The 18,298-nt window shown below is 41.5% G+C and overlaps 1 protein-coding gene across 1 annotated transcript in view; it reads right to left on the minus strand.

Moving 5' to 3' along the window:
• LOC121281984 (decorin-like) overlaps nt 1–18,298 on the minus strand; it is a 53,362-nt gene that overhangs the window by 10,708 nt on the left and 24,356 nt on the right. The window contains exons 5-7 of the mRNA XM_041195293.1: nt 14,019–14,131; nt 2,941–3,154; nt 123–236 (exon numbers count right to left, since the gene is read on the minus strand). Coding sequence (XP_041051227.1) covers nt 123–236; nt 2,941–3,154; nt 14,019–14,131 — 441 coding nt within the window. The remainder of the gene's footprint in view (nt 1–122; nt 237–2,940; nt 3,155–14,018; nt 14,132–18,298) is intronic.

Genomic DNA, 18,298 nt, shown 5'->3' on the forward strand with positions numbered 1-18,298 from the left:
GCAAGAGGTTTAAATACTGAAGATTTAATTCAGCTGTGTCATCGGAAATCGTGAACTCTTGACCACTTTAGTCTCAAAATATTACAAATTATTTTGGGAAGTTAGATAAAAACATCCCTCACCTTTCGGAATTTCAGAAAGTCCTGTCTCAGTAATCCGGAGATATGACAGCATTTTCAATCCTTGAAAGGCTCCCTTTTCAATTCCTTTTGGCATCAGTGGATTTCTACTTAATTCTATAGAGATTAGGAAAGTAAAGTGTTACGATCCCAGTTGATCTTAATACTGGACAAGTCAGATCCCAGGGTGAAACCTGGCTTGATAGATCCTAACTTTTTAAAGATAATCCATGGACATAAGTTACTGAACATATTCACAGGAGTCTGCTGATAAACTTTAAATACAAAGAATAAAATATTTATTAAAACAAGAATAAATGAACTATACTACATCAGGAAAAAAAGTTGGAAAAGTATCAATACAAACACAAGATGATGATTCAAATTCCCACTATTCCTTTATCCCAGCAATATCTTTACAGACACAGAAACCAGTGAAGAGTTACCAATAGCTTGACACAAAAGCTTCTCGCTTGGAACTGGCATAGTTGCAAATTGTTATCTTTGAGTGAATTCCTGAGCATTCACTTGGTGCTTCTCACGCAACTCACATCTCTCCCCAGGGCACCCAAAGACGTCACTCTAAACCCACTGTTTCTTCAACCGAGAGCAAACAAATGAGCTCCCTAAACCCAGTATTTCAGTAACACCTCTGCTGAACTGATCATTTTACAGAGTCCTATAACTGATGTATTCAGTTAACTACTGTCCCAATAGTCTTGTAGCTTTTCTTCTCATAGAGCTTAAAAATCCCTGTCTGCTCTCTCTGACACACACACACTCTGACCTCTCCCCCTCGCAACTCCTGTCTTTCCATCTGTCCATATCACTGGATCTCTGTCGCGAGGCAACAGTAAAGCTTTTCTACTTCATGTTTTGTTTCCAAAATCATTGAACTTTTAATGCCTTTCAACCCATCTCTTTCAATTCAGGAGTTGTAAAACTTCATTAAAATGTATATATACAAACAAACCCAAAAAGCCTAAAACCTTTAAGCCACAATCCAGGCTCCGAGGCACCAAGGTTTATAAACAAAACCTAAATGAACCTGAAATCATTTTTACTTTTCTTAACACACAAATATACGCATGAATTCAACTTAAAATTATACATTTTCATAACAAAAACTTTTCAATGTATATTTTTATTTTCCCAGCTTTGAACCTATTTTATGTACCACTTAGAATTTGACAACATGGAGGATGACCAGTTGGGCCATTTTGTCTGTCAGTTTTCTGAATGAGTTAACCACTTGGTTGCATTATTCAAACCTTTGACATTTTTCTTTAGTTTTCAAATATCTCTCAACTTCCATTTTAGGGGCTATTGTGGATTTTCCTTCTGTCACTATTTCCGGAAGGACATTCCATGTTTTAATGACTATTTATACAAAATCATTCTCTCATCCTCTCCCTTGTTCTTTTGAGGATGGTTCTAAAGATATTTTCCATTGTTACAGATTTACCTAACAATGGAAATAATATTTTTCTGTTTAAATCAAATTTGAACAATTCAATCAGGTTTCCTCATGCACTGTTCTAAGGGCGAAAAGAAAAGTTCCTTTAGTCTTTTTTTCATAATTAAAGCCTCTCACCCCTGATCTGTACCCTCTCCAGAGCCTTAACATCCTTCCCAGGTTAGGGCACAATAGATTTTTTGAGAAAATATAATGCAGGACACTGAGTTGCTTCTTTCAACACACTATGTGCAATTCAAACAATCATGGATTCAATCCAATTCATTTTATTTGTGAAGAAAGGTAGCTGATAATTGAGATGATAGCAGTGCAGAATTTCTAAGATCCTGACCTAATGTTACAATTAACGTTATACAACCCAGTTGGCCGCATTCCGTTGATGACTGTTCCATATTTCCACTCGGACTCGAACCACGGGATTTCATTGAGTACCTGATTTTCTAATCTCCAGTAATCCAAATGACCTAATTAGATTTGACTATTATTCTGACTCTGACACCCACCAGCTAGTACAGATATTATCTGTTATGAACCGTTATGTAAACCAAAATGGATAAATCAAATTCCTACAAGATAAATTGTGTCTTTCCAGAATGAAAAGCAATATTGGAGCATATTTCTCAGGTTGCCAATTGAAAGGCAGTTTGAAGGGAAAAAATTCTTCTTGCCAAATCAACCAGCAAGGTGAGATAAATATATTTATTGTCAGAAGGAAAGATACAAATCAATGATCAGTTGTAACCATGAGAAGGGTTGACCAACAGAATGGATTTTCCTGCTCCACACAAGCAGTATAAAGCAGGAGATAGGGCCTATTTAAGATAGAAACCTCAAAAATTGACTGCAAATGTGCAGTACCACAAGCGTCAGACTATCAGAATGAAGAAAAGAGGATAAATGAAGAACCTTTTCCAAACAGGTCCATAAATTAAAACTATAATCAGTCACCAATATTCCAGTGCTTCTTCAAAACCTATTGCCAGGTTGTTAGGAATGATTCATTCCTGTGAGAGGATCAACAGTGAAAGATGGTGAAAATGCCTCCAGCCTATCTATCTGAACTGTTTAATTTTACAGGCAGGTTGAACAATTGCACTGATGGTATGACTGATAATATTGACATGAAAACAACACTTTACATTTTTTTAAAACTAGTATCTGGTCAATGATGCAGAGGTTTGAGTTTAAAAAGTTCCCATATGGCTCTCCCACATTAAAGTTTAACATAATTCACTGACAATTACAATTAACATGAATTTGAAGGTCTTTTCTAACAAATAATTCTTCCTTAATATCCTATTATTTGATGAAAGATATTCACACACGATTCAGAATTTTTCATACCGAGAGCAAACATGTTGGACATTCCGTCAAAGGGTTCCTTTTTCACATAGTTAATTTTGTTGTCACATATGTGGAGTTCAAGAAGAGTCTTTGGCATGTTCTCTGGAACGCTACTGATTAGATTCTTGGAAAGATACAGCCGTCTGAGATTGTGAAGTGAGGAAAAGGCCTTGGGGTGGATCCTCTGCAGCCTGTTGTTCACAAGAATTAAAATCTAAATTAAATTAGAAACAAACAGAGAGAAAATGAATTGAGAATTCAGGAACAGACAAGAGTGTAATTTTGTGAGTGAGCAGTGACAGTAGGGACTCTCATTCATTGCCAGTGAATATCAGAAAATCATGTGTGTTCCTTCAATGTATACCTTATAAAATTTTCCCAGAAGAAAGATGTTGCATTTCATATTATGCGCTATGAAATCTCAAGACATGCCAATGCGTTTTGCAGCCAATAAATGCTTTTGCAGTGTTAGCACTGTTGTTATTTAGGAAAGCTGGCAGCCTATTTCAGCACAGCAAGATCCCACAAATAAGTACCAATGGCCAGCTACTCTGTTTCAGTGAGTATATTGGAAGGATAAGTATTGGCCAAGATTCCTCCACCCTTTTCAAAAAAGTGCCATCAGATCTTTTACACCCACCCTAGAGAGCAGACAGAGCTTTGGTTTAACATTTCATCTGAAAATCGGCACCTCTAACAGTGCAACACTCCCTCGGTACTGCACTCAAGTGTCAGCCCAGATTATGTGCACAAATCTCTGGGGCGGGACTTGCGCTCACAACCTTCTGTGAGAGTGCTACCACTGAATCATTGCTGACACTTAGCTCACACATTAAAGAAAAACTTCTGCTCCCTATGCACTTCCATAAAAATATTGTTTATTTTATTATACTTACTTGTGAAATTGTCACAAAAGTATAATTAAGTGTAAGTATAAAAGTATTATTGTGATTTATTGTAAAAGTAAGTTAATAGTGGGGTTTTGATAGTTTGTCTGTGTGTGTGTGTGTTTGTAGAATTTAATTGAATTGTAGACAGCTGATCTGGAGGATTTAACTCATCAAAAGTAGCTAGGTTTAAAATGCTAAATATGTAAACATAGCTGAACTTTTAGGATATGAGGTAAGGAGAATTTGCATTTTTAGATAAATCAGAGTAGTTTGAATTTCAAAGAGATGGTAGGATGTTACACCTGGCCAGAGGAGCTAGGCCAAGCAGTGTGTTTATTTTTCCCAATATGCAAACAATGGAATTTGCATTAAAAGGGAGAAACATGTACAAAGCAGAATGAGGCTGTGTGTTGAAAGGCATTTCAGATCTACCATAAATTTGAAAAGCCTCTATTAATTGTGCATTAAGCTGCTGTCTACAGAAATCGAAGCTGGGAAATTCAAAGCCACTTTGAATTCTACTGTCCAGGGTATTGTATTGACTTGCCTGGATCTGTTTAAGTTTTTTTTTACAGTTGCCTTAATGGGAGTATAAATGGAAGCCAGATTAATTAGAATTTTAGGAGCTATCATAGTGGTAATTTGTAGACCTATGTACGTGCTTGAAATCTTTTCTTTTGTTAATAAATAGTTAATTTAGTTTTCTAAAAAATCTCTGACGTCTAGGTGAACTTATTACTACTGAATTCAGGGCACACATCCCAAAATAAAATACAAACTGCAAAACTGTTGTGACTGTGTGATCAAATTTCTCTCATGGATTTGATCCTGGCACACATCATCTGCTGCATCATAAATTGGGGGCTCTTTGCAAGATATTTGAAATTCCTTGGGATGAATCTTTGGCTTGGAAAGCGGGGACAAGGCTCGCTTGCCGAGACGTAAAGGCATAAAATGTTGCTTGGTGATGTCGGGTGTGTGTCCTGATGTCATGGCGCATCATTCAGACTTTCAGTTCGGCAGGTGTGCACACAAGTCAGCTGCACACTCACCGAACTGTCAAAGGCCTATTAAGGCCATTTAACTCTCAATTAAAATAATTAATAGAGCTGCCCATCCAACCTTAATGTTGTTGGGGGGGCAGGCAAAGAGCCCAGGCGGCCTTCGCATTTTTCATGGAACCTCATCCACGAACAGGATGAGTTTTCATGAATGATTTTAAATTTTGACAAAAATGTTTATTGAAATTAATGCACGCGTCCCAGCTCATGTGACAGACTCACATGAGGGGACATGTCAAAAAATTTTCTCGCTACTTTATTTTGCTTTTTGGACTTAAAACTAATCTCCCTGAGGCAGCTCCGTGCCTCAGAGAGATTCCTGTGCTCTTTTGCGTGCATGCGTGAAACAGCACCCTCCTGACTCAGACAGACCCACACAGGGAGCGCTTAGCGCTTCTGGGCATGTGTCATGCAGGGCAGGCCTTAATTGGCCCGTCCATGTAAGATGGCGGCGTGGACACAATCGAGGGCGCCGATCGGGCCCGTGCCCACCTACGCCCACTCCCGGTCCACCTGCCCGATAGGCAGAAAATTCTGCCCATTGATTGGTTTGGAGCTGGTGAATCATAGGGTTGCACACATGAGAAGCACTTTGAATTCAGGAGTTGGTGTGAGGGATTTTTAAGAGTGGTGGGACTGCAAAAATGGCTGTACTACCCATGGCTATAACTTTTTTGGAAATAGAAGGATGTAACTCTGATTGGGTTACAAAAAATATCTAAGGGCAAGTTACCAGAGTTGGTGGATAAGTTGCAGTTGAGGTTACCTGTAGGGACAAAGAAAGCAGATATAGTTGAAGTGATAGCATAGTTTTTAAAGTTGGAAGTGGTACCTGACACTAGTGAGTCACAGCTGGAGGTAGTGAGACTTCCATTAGAAATAAAGAAGCTTGAATTTGAACAAGCAAAGGAAATGAAAAAAACTGGAACTAGAGGCAGCAGAAAAAGGAAGAGAAAAAGAGAGATTTCACAAAGAAATGGAAATGAAAAAATTTGATCTCCAGAGGGAAAAGTTAGCAATGGAGGAAAGAAAGAAGGAAAGAGACAGAGTATTGGATTAAAAAGCTGGATTTTGAAAAAGAAACATCAGAAGCTGAGGAAAGTTCTGACGATGAAAAAACCATTAACCTAGAACCCAATGGGGAGATGTTTAAGTTTGTACAAGCTCTTCCAAAGTTTAAAGAAAAAGATATGGAGATGTTCTTTATTTCATATGAGAAGACAGCTAAACAGATGAAAAGGCCACAAGAAAACTGGACATTGTTGTTACAATCTAGGTTGGTGGGTAGAGCACATGAGGTTGATGCTTCACTGTTAGAAGAAATGTCAGTGGACTAAGATGTAGTTAAGTGCAAATGAGTTGGTTCCTGAGGCATAAAGGCAGAAATTTAGGAATATGAGAAAACAGCCTGTGCAAACACATACTGAGTTTGAGAGAGTAAAACAAAGTAATTTTGACTGGTGGATATGTGTATTAAAGATAGAGACAACATATGCAACTCTTAGAGAAGTAATACTTCTGGAGAAATTTAAAGATTCAATTCCTTCAATAATGATAACTCGTGGAGAAACAAAGGGTTAAAATGGTAAGACAAGCAGCAGAGATAGCTGATGATTATGAGTTAGTTCATAGACCTAAATCTTTTTTTATCATCCTTTTAGATCAGAGAAGGATAAAAAGTGGGAAGGTAAAAGGAAGGTGCCTAGTCAGGGAAGAGAAGGAGTTAGTGGAAATTCCAAAGAAGTTTTTTCTCAGACTAAAAAAGAAGATGCTGAGGTTAGAAATGACACTCGAAAATTGAGATGTTTTTATTGTAATAAAGTAGAGCACATGAAGTCAGTGTGTTGGAAATTATAGGGAAAATCTATTGGAATTATCGGGATGCAGAAAAGTTCTGGAAGTTAAAGCACCCCGAGGTCTGAGATTCAGGCAGATGAAAAGCCAATGGTTTGTGTACAAGTAAAACAGGGAGAATCAATGATCATTAAAGAAGTGGGAATGTGTTCACAATTCACCCAAAGGAGTTCTGGGGAGTATGTAGCAGAAATGTTTAAAGGTTTTGTGTGTGAAGGGAAGTCTTTCCATGTGTACAGGGTGGGGTATGGAAAGATATCAAAATTTTAAGAGACACAGGTTAATCCTTAATGTTGTGGGATAGTGAAATTCGTTGTTCAGATAGGGTATTGCAGGAACAGATGATAATAAGTTGGGGTCATGGAGATGCTAACCTATTCCATTTTGCAAGGTAAATTTAAAGAATAAGTGGAAAATGGTTGAGATGATTATTGGAGTAGTGGAAGAATTGTACATTGCAGGGGTTCAATTTATTTTAGGTATTAATATAGCTGGGTCACAGATGTGGGTGATGCCTATGGTAGTTGAGCAGCCTGTAGAGATGTTCTCAACAGAAGCATTGCAGAAAGAGTGTCCTGGATTGTTTCTGGATTGTGTGGTAACCAGCTCACAAGCTCATAGGTTGAAACAGGAAGGAGAGGAAGTTGAAAGCATGGAGGAATTGTTGAAATTCAATTAGCTGATGCTGTCTTTAATAGGATTGTTCAGGAAGGGAGAATGGAGAAGAATGCAGCTCAGGTTTTTAGGTCAAGGTATTTGGTAGAGTTACAGAAAAAGATTCCACAAATAAAACATTTATATCAGACAGCTTACTCAGAAACAGAGGCAGAATGTATTCCAGAATGTTATTACCTTAAAGGTAATGTGTTAATGTGAAAGTGGTGACCGTGTCAAGTTTCAGCAGATGAAAACTGGAGGGAAGTACATCAGATTGTTATGTCATTTGGATATCGAAATGAGATACTAAGAATATCTCATGAAATTCCAATTGGGGGACATTTAAGAAATAGAAAGACACAGGTAAAAATACAAAAAATATTTTTATTGGCATGCATTAAATAGAGATGTAGTTAAATTCTGTAGAACATGTCACATATGTCAGGTGATAGGGAAACCACAAGCAGTGATTAAGCTGGCACCTTTAATTCCAATTCAAGCATTTGAAGAAACTTTCGCTAGGATCATGATTGATTGTGTAGGACTACTTCCTAAGACTAAAAGTGGAAATCAGTACTCATCGACAATAATGAATGTAGCTACAAGGTTTCCTAAGGTATTACCTTTGAGAAATATTACAACAAAGAGAACTGTGGAAGAGTTGACCGAACTTTTTACGAGGTATGGTTTACCAAGAGAAATACTATTAGATCATGGTTCAAATTTCATGTCACAGCTATTTTCGGAAGTAATGAACAGTTTGGGGATAAAACAGTTTAAGTCAACAGCTTACCGTTCTTAATCACATGGGGCTTTGGAAAGATGGCGTCAAACTTTAAACTATGATGACGGCATATAGTCAGGACTATCCACAGGATTAGGATAGGGGAATTCCATTCTCCTACTTGCTACTAGGGATGTTTCTAATGCATTGACAGGATTTAGTCCTTTTGAATTAGTCTATGGTCATGAGGTAAGGGGACCACCAAAATTGATTCATGAAAAATTGGTGGGTCAAAATTCAGAAACTTCTCTCCTTGATTATGTATCAAACTTCAGAGAAAGATTGGACAGAGCATGTGAGTTGGCTAGGGTGCATTTCAAGATATCACAGCAAGTGATGAAAGTGAAAGCAGAAAGGAGAGCCATGGCTTATAGTTTTGTTGCTGGAGAAAAAAAAATGTTAGTTCTCTTACCAGTACTGGGTGACTCATTAAAGACAAGGTTCAGTGGGCCTTATAGGATTGAAAAGAAACTGAGTGAAGTAACTTATTTAATAAATACTCCAGATAGAAGAAATAAACTGAGGGTGTGCCATGTAGATTTGCTTAAAAAGCACTTTGGCAGGAAGAGGAACAAAAGAAGGTATTAGTGATGGTAGATAAGGAGAAAGAGGTAGAAATGAAGGATTCTAATATCTATATAATCAAATTGGATAATGAGGGGGTACTTGAAAATTTAAATGCAATATTGAATTACCTTCCAAACAAGTGTCGAAGTGATTTGGAGAAGCTATTGCAATCACACAAAGCTATTTGTGGGAATAAGCTGGGGAGGACAAATTTAGCTACAGTGTGGAAGTTTCATTTTTGCTAAGGTAACATCCTTGTAGATTAAATCTGGCAAAGTTATCACAGTACAGAAAGAAATTGAATTCATGCTTCAAAATTACACCATTGAGTCTAGTTGCAGTAACTAGAGTTTGCCTATTGCGGTGGTACCAAAACCAAATGGAACACAAAGGCTATGTGTGGACTATTGAAAGGTGAATGCGGTGACAAAAGAAGATTCATATCCTATACCGCGGTTGGAAGATTGTATTGAGAAAGTGGGACAATCAAAGTTCATCGCAATGATTGACTTACTGAGAGGATATTGGCAAGCACTGTTATCAAAGAGAGCAATGGAGATATTGGCCTTTGTGACACCAGATGGACTATATCAGTTTAAAGTCATGCCACCTGATATGTAAAATGCACCTGCAACATTTCAAAGATTGACAGATAAAGTAGCTGCAGGACTGGGCAATTGTGTTGTTCATATTGACCACTTGATAATTTTCAGTGAAGTGTGGAAGGAGCATTTACAACATCTGGAAGAATTATTTAGTCAATTACAAGAAGGCAATTTAGTGATGAACTTGGCTAAAAGTGAATTTGCAAAAGCGCAAGTTACATATCTAGGCCATACCATTGGACATTGTAAGATTGCTCTGAGAGATGTGAAAGTCAAGGCTATCATGGATTTCCCAGAGCCTACAACAAAATGAGAAGTTTTGAGATTTCTGGGCATGAATGGGTTGTACCAGAAATTTGTGCCAAATTTTAGCCAAGTGGTTTAGCCAAGAGAGTTTAGCCATTAACTGAGCCAGTAAAAAAGAGCAAGAAGTTTTAATGGACACAGGAGTGTCAGAAGGCATTTGACAGTTTAAAACCGTATTGACCATGACACCAGTTTTGGCAGTACCCAATTATGCCAAGCAATTTAAGTTGGCCATTGACGCAAGCGATACAGGCATTGGGGCCGCACTATTCCAAGAAGATGAAACTGGAATTAAGAAACCGACAGGGTATTTTTCATGGAAGTTGAATGTACGACAGAGAAGATATTCACGTTTGAAAAGGAGACTCTGGGTCTGGTGTTAGCTTTGCAGCTTTTTGAGACTGGTGTTGCAAACAATTCATCAGAAACAAATGTTATACAGACCACAATCCTTTAAAATTTCTGGACAAATTTTGAGACTAAAGTGCAAGGCTATTCAGATAAAATGTATTACTGTAATTATTTCATCTACAGATTATACATGTAGCCAGACGAGAAAATCGAATTGCAGATGCATTGTCGAGAGTTTAAAGCTTAAAGGGAAATTGGACATTTAAAATCTGGACATTGGGACTGGAATGATTTCCGTTGATACCAAGGATTTATATGTATATATTGTTATGTTAATGCATGCATCTGGTAATGTTATAGTCTGAGTATATAGACAAGAACAGAAGGTAGTGTAAGAGGGGTTAAGAAAATGAAGCCGTCTTTTTAAAGTATGACAGCTCATTTTCTCCAAAGCGGGGGGGGTCACAAAAGTATAATAATTTTCATAATATGATGGTGATTTTTTAAAATTCATTCATGGGATGTGAGCTTCACTAGCTGGGCCAGCATTTATTGCCCATCCCTAGTTGCCTTTGAGAAGGTGGGGGTGAGCTGCTTTCTTGAACTGCTGCAGTCCATGTGGTGTAGGTACACCCACAGTGCTGTTAGGGAGGGAGCTCCAGGACTTTTACCCAGCGACAGTGAAGGAACGGCGATATATTTCCAAGTCAGTATGAGTGAGCTGGAAGGGAACTTCCTTGCGGTGGTGTTCCCATCTATCTGCTGCCCTTATTCTTCTAGGTGGTAGTGGTTCGTAGGTTTGGAAGATGCTGTCTAAGGAGTCTCGGTGAATTCCTGAGTGCATCTTGTAGATGCTACACACTGCTGCTACTGTGCGTCAGTGGTGGAGGGAGTGAATGTTTGTGGATGTGGTGCCAATCAAGTGGGCTGGATGGTGTCCAGCTTCATGAGTGTTGTAGGAGTTGCACTCAACCAGACAAACGGGGAGTTTTCCATCACACTCCTGACTGGTGATTTGTAGATGGTGGACAGGCTTTGGGGAGGCAGGAGGTGAGTTACTCATTACATGATTCCTAGGCTCTGACCTGCTCTTGTAGCCACATTATTTATATGGCTAGTCTAGTTCAGTTTCTGGTCAATGGTAACCCCCAGGATATTGATATTGGGGGATTCAGCGATGGTAATGCCATTGAACATCAAGGGGTGATGGTTGGATTCTCTCTTTTTGGAGATGGTCATTGCCTGACATAAATGTTACTTGCCATTTGTCAGCCCAAGCCTGGATATTGTCCAGGTCTTGCTGCATTTGGACATGGACTGCTTCAGTATCTGAGGAGTCGCAATTGTTGCTAAACATTGTGCAATCATCAGCGAACATCCCCACTTCTGACCTTATGATGGAAGGAAGGACATTGAGGAACCAGCTGAAGATGGTTGGACCAAGGACACTACCCTGAGGAACTCCTGCAGTGATGTCCTGGAGCTGAGATGACTGACCTCCAACAACCACAACCATCTTCCTTTTTGCTAGGTGTGACTCCATCCAGTGGAGAATATTCCCCTGATTCCCATTGACTCCAGTTTTGTTGGGCTTCTCAATGCCACACTTGGTTAAATGGAGCCTTGATGACAAGGGCAGTCACTCTCACCTCACCTCGGGAGTTCAGCTCTTTTGTCCATATTTGAACCAAGGCTGTAATGAGGTCAGGAGCTGAGCGACCCTGGCGGAACCCAAACTGGGTGTCGGTGAGCAGGTTATTGCTAAGCAAATGCTGCTTGATAGTACTGTTGATGACCCTTTCCATTACTTTAATGATGATGGAGAGTAGACTGATGGGGCGGTAATTGGCTGGGTTGGATTTGTCCTGCTTTTTGTGTACAGGACATACCTGGGCAATTTTCCACATAGCCAGGTAGATGCCAGTGTTGTGGCTGTACTGGAACAGCTTGACTAGGAGCACGACAAGTTCTGGAACACAAGAATTCAGTACTATTGCCGCAATGTTATCAGGGCCCATGGCCTTTTCAGTATCCAGTGCCTTCAGTCGTTTCTTGATATCATGTGGGGTGAATCGAATTGGCTGAAGATCGGCATCTGTGATGCTGGGGCCTTCTGGAGGAGGCTGAGATGGATCATCCACTCGGCACTTCTGGCTGAAGATTGTAGTGAATGCTTCAGCCTTATCTTTTGCACTGATGTGCTGGGCTCCCCCATCACTGAGGATGGGGATATTTGTGGAGCATCCTCCTCCAGTGAGTTGTTTAATTGTCCACCACCATTTACGACTGGATGTGGCAGGACTGCAGAGCTTAGATCTGATCCGTTGGTTGTGGGATCACTTAGCTCTGTCTATCACTTGCTGCTTATGTTGTTTGGAATGCAAGTAGCCCTGTTTTATAGCTTCACCAGGTTGACCCCTCATTTTCAGTTATGCCTGGTACTGCTCCTGGCATGTCCTCCTGCACTCTTCATTGAACCATTTATTTAAAAATTGGTTAATAGTAGGGTTTTGATGGTTTGTGTGTGTGTGTGTGTGTGTGTGTGTGGGGGGGGGGGGGGGGTGGTGTGGGGCGGGGGGGGGGGTGGGGGGGACAGCTGGTCTGGAGGCTTTGACTCATCAGAAGAAGCTAGGTTTGAAATGCTAAATACATAAATATGGCTGAAGTTTTAGAATGTGAGGTGTGTAGAATTTGCATTTTTAGATAAACCAGAGTAGCTTGAATTTCAAAGACATGGTAAGATGTCACACCTAACCAGAGAAGCTAGGCCAAGCAGTCTATTTATTTTTCCCAAACGTTATTGATAATATTAGCTCCATGAAAATATTTACATTATGAGAAAGGTAAAGTTCCAAAGACATGGGAAAAATAGAACTTGCATTGAAAAGGAGAAACATGTATAAAGCAGAATGAGGCTGTGTGTTGAAAGGTATTTCGAGATCTACCAGAAGTTTGAAAAGCCTCCAGTAATTGTGCATTAAGCTGCTGTCTACAGAAACCAAAGCTGGAAAAAGCAACTTTGAATTCTCCTATCCAGGGTATTGTGTTGACTTGTCTGGATCTGTTTACATCTTTTTTTAACCATTGCCTTAACAGGGGGTGTAACTGGAAGCTAGATTAATTAGGGTTTTAGGAGTTATTATAGTACTAATTTGTAGACCTATATGTGTGCTTGAAATCTTTTCTTTTGTTCATAAATGGTTAATTTAGTTTTCTGAAAAATCTCTGAAGTCTGGGTAGATTTTTTACTACTGAATTCAGGGTACACATTTCAAAATAGTAAATAAATAAATAGATGAATCAATCAATCTTCATTGGAGAAGTTTAGAGTGTGAAAATCTTTACCACAGGGAAAATTGGATAAATATTTGAAGCAGAGAAAAGAGTATGGTGAAAGAGCAGAACGATGGGATTAGTTGTGACTTGCTCTAGCAAGGATCTGGCACTAAAACAATGGGCTGAATGGCCTCCTACTGTGGCGTAAATACCTCCGGTTCTAAGAAATGATACAAAGAAACCATTTGGATATACATCTTGGGATTGGCTTTTGAACTCTATATTTAATAAATAATAGTATTTGGATAATTTCAGTGATCAAAAGCTTTATATAATTAGAGAGAAACAAAACCTGACCCATCATGAATGAACATTAGGGTTGTTTACCAATGTTTTTTTAGCGGGGGGGGGTGAAATTAGTGGCAGTCTTCCCACCTCGGAAGATGATGGTATGCGCAGTATGTTCAACTCTACATTAAGCATCGCCTGGTGTGGCCTATGGGCCCCGCATGATGCCCACTGCCTGATGAGGGCTGAGAGGATGCACAGTGTGCGGGTCCCTGTCTCCTCTGGGCCCTGTCTCGGCCAGCTGAGCTTTCTGTTTCAGTCAGCCACTTCCAGGCAGCATCCAGAGGTCACAGCCAGTCACAGCTATTGCCCAGTTGTCAGGGGAAAATCACATTGTAAAATATCTGGCTCGTTCTCATCAATGGGATTGTTTACTCACCAGAAGGTTTTTCAGATTTTTGAAATCATTTTCCTTCAGCTCTCTGATCTTGTTATTCTGAAGATCCAGCAAAGTAGTCTCAGGTAAAATGTATGCAGGTACTTTCGCAAGACCTATGGCAGGCAAAAGGTTTTCTTAAACAATTTCAATCTTTGCCTCGATGTATCTAAGATTCTGTACAAAAGGTAGACTCATTGATGAGCTCTAAAGATAGCATTAACCTCTGGCTGAATTTAATTTGTATTTGAAAATGCAGATTATTTGATGCCCTTACATCACTCTTGCTCATTATACTCCAGCTAATTCCAGGTAACAGGCCACAGTAACACAGGGTGACCATGTTCCTCTCCGCTGAATGCAGGACATCTGGTAAAATCAGACATATTCAAGTGACTTCAATCAGAAAAACGCTGAACAAAAGTCCAAATTAAGATCAATTTCACGGGAGGAAATAGTGCACAAGCACTTGACGTGCCAAGTGCTCATCCAGGTCCTTTTTGTTTGAAGCATCCACACTTAGTGTGATAAACGAGCACTTCGCTAAATCATGTTGTCTTCTTCTTTTGTTAATGGAGCGAATACGTTCAAATTATTGCCTCAGATTTAGTGCACGTGGATGAAAACTTGGGCCGGTAAAGTCTTTTAATCAATTGAGAGGTGATCTGAAAGTGTGTCCACGGCACACTGTATGGTAAGCATACAGTCCCTCACTTCACACAGAATCTCACAGTGCAGAAGAGGCCCTTCGGCCCATCGAGTCTGCACCGACACGTGAGAAACACCTGACCCACCTACCTAATCCCATTTACCAGCACTTGGCCCATAGCCTTGAATGTTATGATGTGCCAAGTGTTCATCCGGGTACTTTTTAAAGGATGTGAGGCAACCCACCTCCACCACCCTCCCAGGCAGCGCATTCCAGACCGTCACCACCCTCTGGGTAAAAAAGCTTTTCCTCACATCCCCCCTAAACCTCCTGCCCCTCACCTTGAACTTATGTCCCCCTCGTGACTGACCCTTCAACTAAGGGGAACAGCTGCTCCCTATCCACCCTCTCCATGCCCCTCATAATCTTGTACACATCGATCAGGTCGTCCCTCAATCTTCTCTGCTCCGAGAAAACAACCCAAGTCTACCCAACCTCTCTTCATAACTTAAATGTTTCATCCCAGGCAACATCCTGGTGAATCTCCTCTGCACCCCCTCCAGTGCAATCACATCCTTCCTATAATGTGGCGACCAGAATGCACACAGTACTCCAGCTGTGGCCTCACCAAGGTTCTATACAACTCCAACATGACCTCCCTGATTTTTGTAATCTATGCCTCAATTGATAAAGGCAAGTGTCCCATATGCTTTTTTCACCACCCCACTAACATGTCCCTCTGCCTTCAGAGATCTATGGACACACACGCCAAGGTCCCTTTGTTCCTCAGAACTTCCTAGTGCCATGACGTTCATTGAATACTTCCTTGTCAAATTACTCCTTCCAAAGTGTATCACCTCACACTTTTCAGGGTTAATTTCCATCTGCCACTTATCTGCCCTTTTGACCATCCCGTCTATATCTTCCTGTAGCCCAAGACACTCAACCTCACTGTTAACCACCCAGCCAACCTTTGTGTCATCCTCAAACTTACTAATCCTACCCCCCACATAGTCATCTATGTCGTTTATATAAATGACAAATAATAGGGGACCCAGCACAGATCCCTGTGGTACGCCACTGGACACTGGCTTCCAGTCACTAAAGCATCCTTCTGTCATCACCCTCTGTCTCCTACAACTAAGCCAATTTTGAATCCACCTTATCAAATTAACATGTGCATTTGCCTTCTTTATAAGTCTCCCATGTGGGACCTTGTCAAAGACTTTGCTGAAATCCATATAAACTACATCAACTGCACTACCCTCATCTACACACATGGTCACCTCCTCAAAAAATTCAATCAAATTTGTTAGGCCTGACCTCCCTCTGACAAAGCCATGCTGACTATCCCTGATCAAACCTTGCCTCTCCAAGTGGAGATAAATACTTTCCTTTAGAAATTTCTCCAATAGTTTCCCTACCACTGACGTGAGACTCACTGGCCTGTAGTTTCCTAGCAGAACCACATTAGCTGTTCTCCAGTCCTCTGGCACCTCCCCCGTGGCCAGAGAGGAATTAAAAATTTGGATCAGAGCCCCTTCAATCTCAGCAGTCCGGGACACAAATCATCCGGACCCGGAGATCTGTCCACTTTTAAGCCTGCCAACACCTCCAATACCTTGTCACTCCCTGTATCAACTTGCTTAAGAACCTCGCAGTCTCTCTCCCCAAGTTCGATATCTTCATCTTCATTCTCTTGGGTGAAGACGGATGTGAAGTATTCGTTCAACACATGACCAGCTTCTGTGTGTTTTGTGTAACAAAATAATCCAAAACACTCTGGGCGGAATTTTCCATGCCCACTAGTGTCGGGCGTTATGGCGAGCGTGAGTGGACAATTTGGCAGGAAGGCCAAAAGTAGGTTTCACGATGCCGTGGGACCAGTTTGCAATTTTCCGCTCCACCCGTCAATGGCGGGCTATGTTTCTCACTGCCCCACGTTAGGGACTTCATTGTAATGCATCAGCATATCATTATAAACCCCGCTTGCCAGAACCAACCCCCCCCAACACCGGACCATTCGAGCACACGTCAACGTGTCTCCCAACAGCTTTTATAACGTGTTCACCAGGCTAGCTGTACTTTGAGAGGAACTCGCAGGTGAGTGCCCAGTAACATTGTGCAGCGCTAGCAAGGGTCACCTATTGGACCTGAAGGCTGGGGCTCTGTGCATTCAGGTGAGGGTGTTTTCCCGGCTGGCTGACAGAGGTGGTGGGGGGGAATGGAGGGGGCAAGGGCTGCACTGTGGTTGATGGTAGCACAGAAGCACGTGTGGGTGGAGGGGGGAGGGAAGCAGCTATGCATTAGAGAAACCTTATATAAAGTGACCATTCTTCTGCAGCTGGGACAGTTCAGGCGCAGCCACATTGACATGCTTGGAATCGGGATTCTAGCTTATCTGCCCACTCAAGAAATGCGGAGGCCTGAAAGTGCCACCAAATGCTCAAGAGCTTGCCCCCCCTTAGGCACAGATTGCAAACTAATGAGCATTTTAGTGGACTGCAGCACTATTGGATGACTGCACACGTTGTACAATCTCCTCGCTAAATCTGGCCATGGAGCAGTCACTCCTGGAGGTGCTCACTGCCCATGGCAAAGTCATCATCCCGGTTTGGACCAGTCTCCCCCATGGTTGAAGCTAACAGTGCAGCCTTGCAGTGCGGGTTAGGAGAATGTCTGTGCCTGAGCTGAGAGCACAACATGCAGTCCAATGGGCAAAGCTGCTGCCAATCGGTCGGGTGGAGTGGGGCAGAGTGGGTGGGGTTTCGGGCAGCCATGCAGCGCACTAAACTCTGGCCACCCAAGTCATGGCCAGCACTCTCCAGGATGCATTAAGAGGGCTTCAAGATTAACCAAGACACGTTCTTCGTACATCCATGCTAACTCATGTGTCTTTCTCTTTCATCCTGCAGGAGGATTACATCAGGAGCGTGTAGTCTGGTGACCTCGCTGTATGCCTCATGGCTTGCAGAGAGTGGAGATGAAGGGGAAGAGAGCAATGGAGATACCTGTCTGGGGAGAGGGACAAGCAGCACCCTCAGGAAGAGGGGGTGTCTGGGGCTCCTGCATGCACCTCTGAAGAGCCATAGTGAGCTATCGCTGTTTGGCGCCGAGCAACACCCAGGGTCTACAGACAGTACTTGTCATTCCTGCTGATGACCGAGAACAAGTGTCGCTGAAGACTGCACGTGTTCAGGGAACTGGCTGGTCACATCTGCCACCTGCTGCAGGATTTAGCACCATGGGGAACATGGAGGGCATCCACTGCCAGTGGCTGTGAAAGTGAAACTGGTGCTCAATTTTTACACCAGCAGCTCCTTTCCGGGTTCCTCAATGACCTCTGTGGGACATCGCAGGCCTCCATGCACAAATGCATCCATGAAGTCACGGACGCCATCTTAGCAAAGGCATACAATTTGTCCATTTTGCCCGGGATCAGGAAAGCCAGGAAGCAAGAGTGCTGGGATTTGCCCATATCTCAGGTAACCTACAAGTGCAAGGTTCCATCGACTGCACTCACGTGGTGCTCAGATCTTCATGGCAACAAACGGTTAACTAGATCAACCACAAGGGATTCCATTCACTGAATGTGCAGCTGGTGTGTGACCACCAGAAACACATCCTGCAGGTC

This window comes from Carcharodon carcharias, chromosome 9 (genome assembly GCF_017639515.1).
Source record: "Carcharodon carcharias isolate sCarCar2 chromosome 9, sCarCar2.pri, whole genome shotgun sequence".
NCBI lineage: Eukaryota > Metazoa > Chordata > Chondrichthyes > Lamniformes > Lamnidae > Carcharodon > Carcharodon carcharias.